At 36.4% G+C, this 10,396-nt stretch overlaps 1 protein-coding gene across 1 annotated transcript; it reads left to right on the top strand.

Moving 5' to 3' along the window:
- Positions 1-1,003: 1,003 nt before the first annotated feature.
- LOC121319056 (histidine ammonia-lyase-like) lies at positions 1,004-8,583 on the top strand. The gene is made up of 20 exons (XM_041256279.1): positions 1,004-1,251; positions 1,719-1,779; positions 2,350-2,377; positions 3,012-3,086; positions 3,201-3,273; positions 3,387-3,453; positions 3,660-3,697; positions 4,161-4,286; positions 4,389-4,528; positions 4,617-4,664; positions 4,777-4,924; positions 5,025-5,120; positions 5,205-5,263; positions 5,395-5,475; positions 5,928-5,993; positions 6,903-7,068; positions 7,259-7,393; positions 7,934-8,042; positions 8,133-8,202; positions 8,480-8,583. The coding sequence occupies exons 1-20, from the start codon at positions 1,005-1,007 to the stop codon at positions 8,558-8,560; spliced, it is 1,914 nt and encodes a 637-aa protein (XP_041112213.1). The 5' UTR covers position 1,004; the 3' UTR covers positions 8,561-8,583.
- Positions 8,584-10,396: the final 1,813 nt, after the last annotated feature.

The raw sequence follows: 10,396 nt of genomic DNA, 5'->3' as shown, positions 1-10,396 counted from the left end.
ACTTTGCTGTCTTTCTTTTTGAAGTATATAGTGATAACAGTCCCCTTGCCCAAGTTAAGTGCTATGGAGCAACAGTGGACAGCCCAGTTGAGAAACTATCAATTTGACTTGACTGAAGTGGGAGAGCTATTAACGGGGCCCTCTAAGACAAAGGTAATTCATGATGTTGTTCATGCTTGCTTGCATGTATTTGTGCAGCCAAAATGACTTAAAAACTTTATCACTGCCTACAGACCAAAATAATGAAGTAGAGTGCAGAATGAGGATCCTGTGTTCATCCTCTGTTGGTATCACCTAGGGCTGGACCAGGGACAGCTGTGCCCAGAATAAAAGGATCGCGGAACACTGAAAGTGGTAAGAGAGCTAGGTGAGCCAGCATCATGACAGGATGACTTACGCCAACCAGAGATCTCAGGAGATATTGGAGCGTAATTCAAACCAACATAAGTAGCAATTTGAATGAGGTTGTAAACATTCTCCACTATTACCTGGTCAGCAGATAATGGTCGTGAAGAAGACATAACGGGCACAATAATTAGGAAGACCAGCCATCTGTGGCTGTCAGTCAGCCAAACCCAGATCTATCAGTGTATGTGGTTCAACTGGAGATTTGTAAAGATAAAGAGACATTTTTGTATCACAGTTTACTCCAAACTCCTGACAAAGATCTTAACGTTAATGTGTGAGAAGAAAGCTGCAGGATCTCTTTAATCAGTATAGTTTTTATAACTGACTGTTCTGTTCAGAAAAGGTAATGATTTAACATGTCTGCTTAAAGTTTCTACCTATTTGTGTTAATGGAAACATGGTTCTGCTTGATCAATGCTCACAAAGACACCCATTTGACCAAAGGCCTAGGCTGTGTAAGAGTGGTTTCATTGGCTACTCATGGCTTGTGGCTGTTCCCGCCCTACCATACTGAGGGTTGATTACAGTGAGGTGCAGCACACTTTGGATGTCAGTTTGGAGTTGCACTGCAAGCTTCCACCTCTGGAAGAAACACAATGCCGCGATTCACAGTGCATGTCAGGGATGAGTGGCTGACTGTCCCCTGCAGAGACCTGTCCCGCACAGTGCAGTGGCTGGGTCTCGAGGCGCTGAAACGATACATAAAGAACAAGCCGGATAATGGGGGCATCGGCTATGTGCAAGAGGCCAGTTTCTATGTAAGAAGATGCCAAGGGCAAGGGCTGCTGGACGCGGGTGACACTTTGGAAGATACTCTGGAAGATAATGATGTTGTAGAAATTGGTAAGAGGAGGGTCAAGGTCTCACAGCCAAGTTCAGGATGAATAATTCCATCCCTGTCTTGTTTTTCTCTCTGGATTTATTTTTATTTAGCAGTGTAGCACTGAGTGTGTCATACATTTTTGGGAGGAGTAATATAATTGAAAAATAAATATGATGCTGATCTAACATAATTCCTGTATAAAAAAAGTAACCATTATACAGTACAGTACAGTTAGAGTATATATATATATATATATATATATATATATATATATATATATATATATATATATATATATATAAAGATGCATATCTGTAATTTATGTTGCATGGTCACTTTGCAAGGCTCATCAAAATGCTTTTTTAAATGGCAATAACTAAATAGTGGTTTGAACAATATATGTTATACAAATTTAGTTTTTAAAAAATAAGTCACGCAAACTAGTCAGAATAATTTATGTTAAAGTTACATTGAACTTTTTTTTCAGTAATTAATGGGGAAACCATGTCTCCAGATTTCACTTCACCACACCTTGATGGTTCTCACTTGTATCCTTTCTAAAGCATTTACCTGGGGAAAGTGCATTTCCCACCCAGTCATTCAGAATTTGTATTGTATTACAATATTACATACCAATGCCAACACCAATTTTAAAATATTGTATCCATTTAAAGGGATAAATATTAGGCTCTGTTTATGCATACCATGATATTTTGTGATCAAATACTCTGATTGGGGTTACATGGGCTATAAATGTCATCCTTATTTTTTCATAATGTTGATGTTGTAAGCTGGTTTGCGCATAATTTACAGAATGAAGTGAACAATTGTATATCCTGCAATAGCAAGATAACTGTTAAGCATGCCGTCTGAGTGGAGTCAAATGGGCAACAAATACTGCACCCCAGCACCACAAAACAATACCAGTGTAAACATTTTTGATACACTGATTCATGTTTTAAAGTTATGGACAATATCTCATATACTGTCCAAATATCATTATCATTGTACAATAGTATCCCATATGTATTATAATTTACAGTTTATTAATAAATGATGATGGTGCATGTTTAGAAATAAAAATATATACTTTTATTTCCTTAATATTTGCTCTTTAGTTATAATAAATATCAAGAACCCATGGAGGTAAGAACCGTATGAAATTGTCCTATGCAATTTTCTAAACAAGTACATTTACTGTAACACAACAAATTTTACACAGTTTTCATGTGTACATGGCTGTCTCTCATATGACTGATACATTTGTAATGCAATTAGCATCTCACATATATATTCTGTAATAAATAGAGGATGCATCTCCCTGACTGACTGATAATGGGCTGTCAGCAGGCATTAGGTTGTCATGTGCTTTTGTATCCAAAATACTGCACAAATTCCTGACACAGAGGGAAATACTTGCATTGTTACAGAGTGAATCATATTGTTTACACGGCCGCTGTGGATGTTTATTGGGGATTAATTTGCAAAAAAGAATTGTTTGGTTAACAAAAAAAGAAGGGCACACAACCTGTATAATTCTATATACTGTTTATCTAGAAGAATCATCACTTTTGACTGTTCCTTAACAGTCAAAAGTGATGATTATTCTAGACTTTGCCGATTTCCACTGTACTGTAATGAAATGCATTTGTTAAAGCTTAGCTTTCATGTTATCCAATATGCAGTTTGTTAGACCACTGTAGGTAGAAGGTGTGACTTGTTTTTAGTGTTTAGCAGCCTACCAGTTTTTATTTTCAATTCATAAGTTCTGTTTTTTAAGTATATTTCTATAGATGGGAAAGGCCTCTCAACAACTGACCTGGTGAATTTAGGAAAAGGACTTTACAAGATTAAGGTGAGAAACATATCAAAAGAAATTGCATTTTTTTGTCAAAATGGTGTTTTTCAGATGTTTTATAGAAAAGGTGCCTGTGTATTTTTTGTTATTTTTTTATTTATTTTTTTTAAGCTTACTGCAGATGCAGAAAGTCAAGTCAAAAAGTCAAGGGAACTTGTTGACAACATTGTTAAGGACCATAAAGGTAAAGTAATATGTCATTTATTAAGAGGAGGCAACATTATCTATCTGCTTCAATTTTATTTCAACAACTTTACTTTAAGTTTTTTTTTTTTTTTTTTTTTTTTTTTCATCTAGTTGTATATGGAATCACAACAGGATTTGGAAAATTTTCCCAAACCATCATCCCAAATAATAAACTCATGTAAGTGGTTTAATATGTTTTCCATCTTCTTGCTGGGGACCTGTCTATAAAAATCCAGTTGAGATTTCTGAGTACAAATCACAGAGTCAAGAACTTCTTCAACACTGAGCTGAGTGAGAATGTGCTTTGTTTCTGTTAACGTGTATGTAGTGTACTATTCATATACAATCTCTTCCATTAAATATTGAATGTTCTTATACCCCCAGCGAACTACAGGAAAATGTGATTCGTTCCTGTTCAGCAGGTACTGTAGGAAAGAACAAACTGAGCCATTAAAGATTGTTCTTGTTATAATATATTTATATCCCTGTCACCTGTACTAAATTTACCCTTCTTGCATAACAGCCTCATATAGGAATAGATAAAAAAATGATCTTCTAATGCATTTTTACCCCAGATAAAGCAATGGAAAGAAATTGAAAGCATTTCCAATGAAAATATATATTTACTATGTGTTCAAAACTAAATTTTTTCAGCTATTTTCAATATTTCATGCATGAAAGGTTTGAAAAATATTTAAAATATTCCCTGTTGATGCAGCAGTACAAATCCAAACCTATTTGAATAAGGCCTCTGTCAGCCTCAGCTTGTAAAGTCTTATAAATACATATATTTTTAAAGCTACGTTGAACAGAATACATTTGAATATATCAGCTTGCATATGCTTTAAACAAATGTCACTTTTTCGTAACTCTTGTTGATTTTAGGTGTTGGCAAACCACTGAGCCCTGAGCGCTCCCGAATGCTCCTGGCCTTGAGGATCAATGTTCTGGCCAAAGGCTACAGCGGCATTTCCTTGGACACTCTCCATCAGATGATTGAAGCCTTCAATGGTAACCAGACCTTCAGTGGCATTGACTACATACAGAATACACAGCACATTATAACCTAAATTACTAAAACAGTAACCGATTCCCCTTGATGATTGCGTGCAGCTTCCTGCCTCTCCTATGTGCCGGAGAAGGGGACGGTTGGGGCCAGCGGAGACCTCGCCCCTCTGTCTCACCTGGCTCTGGGACTGATGGGAGAGGGCAAGATGTGGTCACCCAAGAGTGGCTGGGCAGATGCCAAATACGTACGTTTTCAATAACTTCTTCACGTAGCCACCAGCCAGTACATTCACCTTTACACATTGAACTGATCATGAAAAATACTTTCTTTAGGTTTTGGAGGCTCATGGACTGAAACCTATATCACTGAAACCTAAAGAGGTACAGCATTCTCTGACTTCTGATGTAAAAATGTGATGAAAGCATATTAACTTGGACTGTAATCTTTAGTGCCTTGCTCCAATCTCAGGTTTATCATCTCTTTGCTACCTAGGGGCTGGCGCTCATCAATGGAACCCAGATGATCACGTCTCTGGGTGCGGAGGCAGTTGAGAGAGCCCTGGCTATCGCCAGACAGGCTGACATCATCGCAGCTCTGACACTGGAGGTCCTGAAGGGAACCACAAAGGCCTTTGACAGTGGTGGGTGTCACAGTGGATGACGGGAGTAATGAGAGGATGAGAACGGCTGGGTTAGCGATATGAAGCACTGTAGTGACAGTCTCTTTACATTCCCTCCTAGACATCCATGAGCTGCGGCCCCACCCTGGGCAGAAAGAGGTGGCTTTCAGGTTCCGATCCCTTCTGGATTCAGATCACCACCCCTCTGAAATTGCAGGTGAAGAGTTTAACGAAGGACTTAAAATGGATTGTTAAGCTTTTCAAATGAAAACACTAAAATGTATTTATTTATTTTTATCAGAAAGCCACAGGTTCTGTGACAGAGTTCAGGATGCATACACTTTACGCTGCTGCCCTCAGGTACTATAATACAAAGCACTCTCTATGAGAGGTTACATACTGTAACATAGCCTCGTCATGTGTGTTTGTAGATATCTAGCTGTAATGGCAGTGTACAGTAGGTGTGAATAAAAGCATGTGTTCTCTTTCAGGTCCATGGAGTGGTGAACGACACAATTGCTTTTGTAAAGAATATCATTGACACAGAGATTAACAGTGCCACAGACAACCCTGTATCCTTTACAGTTTTGGTAATCGAAAAGATTAAATCAGTCAGATTGTAGGCTGTATTTGTGGCTAAGGCCCTTAATCAATGTATTACTGTAGCAGCAAGCATGTAAGGTACTATATGTAAGGTACGTCTATATGTACTGTATATATCTATGTGTTGCAGGTCCACATGTAGGTGCTCTTTTTATTTATTACAAAATAGGAGATAAACAGTATATAGAATTATACAGGTTTGTGCCCTTCTTTTTTTATTAACCAAACAATTCTTAAATAGATTTGCAAATTAATCCCCAATAAACATCCACAGTGGCCGTGTAAACAATATGATTCACTCTAACAATGCAAGTATTTCCCTCTGTGTCTGGTTTTAAACAGGGCAGGTGTGTCTCAAGGAGCCCACTTTTCTTAAATTTTGTATCTAGCTATGTTAGTTTAGCCTTAACAACTGCTGAAGATGGTATTCGCAGAACGAGGTGTGACTCTTTCAGGAGGAAATTTCCATGGTGAATATCCAGCTAAAGTATGTATGGCATTACCCAAACATTACACCATGTAACAATTTTTTTTTTTTTTTCCTGGGTAGTAAGTGTTATTTCCTAATTGCTTATGCCTCAAAAGTATAGAAAATGGCTATTATTCCCCACAAACTTTGCTTTTGTGACCAGGACAGTGATATTTTGAAATATCACTATTTCCAATGAGAAAACGGGAGCTTTTGTGTCTTTTCGTTCACAAAGTCAGAAAAAAAAACAACATATGAATCCAAATTAACATGTATTTATACTAAAATAATACAAAAATGACTACAAAAGATTTAGAAGTGAGTAGTTTTTCGAGATTTACGATTATACTGTAAATTTACTGTATAATTGTAAATCTCGAAAAACTACTCACTTCTAAATCTTTTGTAGTCATTTTTGTATTACTTTAGTGTAAATACATGTTAATTTGGATTCATATGTTGTTTTTTTCTGACTTTATGTGAACGAAAAGACACAAAAGCTCCCGTTTTCTCGTTGGAAATAGTGATATTTCAAAATATCACTGTCCTGGTCACAAAAGGAAAGTTTGTGGGGAATAATAGCCATTTTTTACACTTTTGAGGCTAAGCAATTAGGAAATAACACTTACTACCCAGGAACAAAAATAGTATTACATAGTGTTATTAATAATCATATATGATGTCTAGTAAATTTAATTCTAAAAAAAAAACCCATAAAAAACTTATAAGCAAGAGAAGCCCATTAATTCTCATCTGGTTCACAGACCTTTCTTAAAGGATGTCAATGATTCAGCAGCAACAATGTTACTTGGTAACTCATTCCTTACTCTCATCGTTGTCTGTGTAAATATCTCAGTTTCTATTAATCATTTTTTAGGACTGGTTTGTGTTCACATACTGGTAATGGTTTGATGCATCTTTTTCCAGGCTCTAGACTACCTTGCGATTGGTGTGCATGAACTTGCTGCAATGAGCGAGAGAAGAATTGAACGCCTGTGTAACCCCTCTCTCAGCGAGCTCCCAGCATTTCTGGTCTGTGAAGGGGGTCTAAACTCAGGTTTTATGATTGCTCACTGCACAGCTGCATCCTTGGGTGAGTGGAGACAAATGGAGGAGGAAAGGCAAGAAAATCTGAAGGATGCAGCTCACCCTCACCCTCCCTGTATTGGAAGCAGATGTGGGCTATCCAGATTTCATAGTTGAATGGTATTGTGGGTATTCTTTCAGTAGTGATAAGAACAGGAGTCCCAGGTCTTTACATTAACACAATGTTAATCCTCCAGTTTCAGAGAATAAAGTGCTGTGCCACCCCTCCTCTGTGGACTCCCTGTCCACCAGCGCTGCCACTGAGGACCATGTATCTATGGGGGGCTGGGCTGCCAGGAAAGCACTCAAAGTGATTGAACACGTAGAGCAAGGTAATTCATATATTAAAATGTCTAACAAGTTGTCATTTATTGCACATTTATTTCAGCTCAGTTATTCCAGAGAGAATACAGTATATAAATTATCCACAAACCAGACTTTTGACTTTTGCTCTTTATGCTCTGGTGATTTTGGTACAGTTTTACTCTATACAGACAGTTGTAAAAAGTTTTAAAAATAACTAACTGCATGCTTAATAAGGTCTGACACAATGCTTATATTCTGAAAAAATATCTGCAAACATGTTCAGAGTAGATTGAGAAACTGTGATCTGCACAGGAAAAATGTATTTTAACTTACAGTTAAATTATAGCTTTAAAATTTGTATTGACTAGGTCAGTAAAGAAGAGCACTACATCATTGCAAGTACAAAGAATTTCATTTTTTAAAGACTTGTCTCAATACTAAAATGTAATGGTATACTATTTATTGTTATTATTTTTCCAACTGCACTTCAAAACTTGCAAATATTTGCCTTTCGATTAAAGAGTCAGTAGCAAGTAAAATACATACATCAATGCTTTGCTGTTCAGTTCTTTCCATAGAGCTACTCTCAGCCTGCCAAGGGATTGAGTTTTTACGCCCCCTGAGAACTACCACACCATTGGAGAAGGTCTATGACCTTGTGCGCTCTGTTGCAAAGTAAGTTAAACAGAAATAGTGCGTTAACAATCCGAATCAAAGATGATTTTTGGTTAAAGTTTAAACATTAATACCTCGTGTCTTTTTCAGGCCATGGATTAAGGACCGCTTCATGGCTCCGGATATTGAAGCTGTTCACAAGCTACTTTTGGATCAAAAGGCAAGTTATTGATATTACATAGTGTATTTGTACTCTAAGTCATAGATTTTTGTCCAAATGTCCTTCAGCCTTCTATATGGGTGATACAGTTTGTTACCATGAAAGTAAATGTCACATGCAAACAATGTTTTTATAAATTCTGTATTATCATTTCTGGGTACCAGATAACAAAATATACACTGAGATTTGCGATAAAAACCATGATGACAAAGGACATGCTTTCCTAAAATGACTGGTAACAAAATGGCTAAATGACCATTTGCTGTGTCCCCAACAGGTGTGGAAAGCAGTACACCCTTACATTGAAAAGTTTAGACTGGCTCTCAGTCCCGAGTCTGACTGTGCCTGTTTCCCCTGATTCATCTGGAAAAGCAGCCCACTATTGACACGCCACCGGCTGTTACTTACCTACAGCTGTAAACTAGGAAATAATATATTTAGATCGAATCTGTGAAAACATAAGGGAATTTGCTTTTAATTTCAAAAAACTGTATACTTTTAATGTTTGATTGACTTGTATAATTTGTTTGTTTTCTGTTTAAATGACAAGTCTAAAGCTTAGGACTGCTTGAAATTCAGTAGTCATGTACTCATGAGATGACTTGAACATGTAATCTCACTATAACCTTTAGTCTCACATTGATGAAGTATGAAACCCTTCCAAACCAAAAACAAAACACAATACGACAATGAACAAAAACTGATAGCATGAACGACACATGGGTTAGAGAATAATCCATTTTTAAATGAAAATCATTCTACCATTCTAAAACACTTTTCAATATATAAAAGATTAGTGAATGGAATTAGCACTAGAATCACTGATTGTTTGTAATGTATTGGTTTAGCAATCCTTTCAATCAACAACTTACTGGGCTTCAAAAAGGAATTTTCATTAACATGATTAGCTAAAAAGTTCCTGGGAGCAGTGCATCACTATCCTGATACAGCACTTTTTCTGACTAATCCTAGATTTACATTTTAAGTATGGTGCTACTATTATAGCAGCTTCTAAAAGGTTTGTTTTACCAATACAAACTATGATAATGGTGTGCCATCATTTAATGGTAACGCTGCATACAATTGTGTTTATTCAATTTGAATCCTAGGGAGTGGGATAAAGTAAACTAAAAACAACATCAGAGCACCAGATGGCACACTGCCAAAATACACAATGCTCATACACTAACAGAACCATGTTCTAAACGACCAGGCCTGCTGGTAACTCTAACTATTTGTTTTTCCTGTATAGTATATATAAAACACCTTAGGTTTGCGTTGCAAAAAATCTGTCCCATGTTCACTATGTTCACTATTTTACCACAAGAGGGCAACCCAAGTACAGAAGTCAAGGTTTAATTATTTTATTTGGTCTTTTGGGGGAATTTTTTTTATTAATAATAATAATTAATTACTATAATGTTAAAAACCTGCAAGGGTTTTTACAAGACAGACAAGTATAGTATACCATGTAGCTTTATAAATATTATGGAACACATACAGTACAATAACACTAGCCCTTGATGTCTCATTTGTCCCATTCAATAAATATACTGGGTTAAGGTCATTATTTTTCTAAATATAAAAAATGTACAGAGAGCCTTGTGGCGCTGAAAGGCACTCAGTCAAAAGCACAGAGTAGTACAACTAAATACGAGCGGAGCGTGAATCTGGGTTACTTGTATAATGTTTTTATATAATATTTCAACATTCAAGCTGAATCTTTAAGTAAACGTATGCTGCATTTTTGTTAAGAATTCATTTAAAATCTAACATACAAGCTGTATTTGGAGAAGGGATTGGCTAAATAAAATTACAAAAAACAAAACCATTTTAGGTCCATTTTAAAGCACACAACATAACAAATACTGCAATTGCACAGCATGTTTGAAATGACAAACCTGAACAGTGCTGCAAAACTATGAAATCTTGCAGCTGTGCTCATAATCTATTCTGACATAAAGCAATTATAATTAGTTTTGAAATGTGTCCTACTCATAAAAATAATAGTAGTAGTGTTTTTTTTGTTTTTTTTTGTTTTTGTTTTTTGTAATGAACACAACCCTGAATAGATATTAGGCAGAATAGCCTATCACTGAGCATTAAGATAGCAATGACTTATGCCTTAATCGCTTCAGTGAAAATAATGACCTGGTCTTGTCTCTGCAATTCTAACCCTCATGCATGAATAGCC

Source organism: Polyodon spathula, chromosome 7 (assembly GCF_017654505.1).
Source record: "Polyodon spathula isolate WHYD16114869_AA chromosome 7, ASM1765450v1, whole genome shotgun sequence".
In the NCBI taxonomy this organism is placed as follows: domain Eukaryota; kingdom Metazoa; phylum Chordata; class Actinopteri; order Acipenseriformes; family Polyodontidae; genus Polyodon; species Polyodon spathula.
This window is presented reverse-complemented; position numbering and strand designations above follow the sequence as displayed.

What these genes read in the sequence shown, in the direction of transcription:
- LOC121319056 (XM_041256279.1), top strand. Translation starts at nt 1,005, where the DNA reads ATGCCGCGATTCACAGTGCATGTCAGGGATGAGTGGCTGACTGTCCCC. An exon ending in GATTCGTTCCTGTTCAGCAG is followed by an intron (nt 3,698 to 4,160) that starts GTACTGTAGGAA and finishes TGTTGATTTTAG; the next exon opens with GTGTTGGCAAACCACTGAGC. An exon ending in ATGGTGAATATCCAGCTAAA is followed by an intron (nt 5,994 to 6,902) that starts GTATGTATGGCA and finishes ATCTTTTTCCAG; the next exon opens with GCTCTAGACTACCTTGCGAT.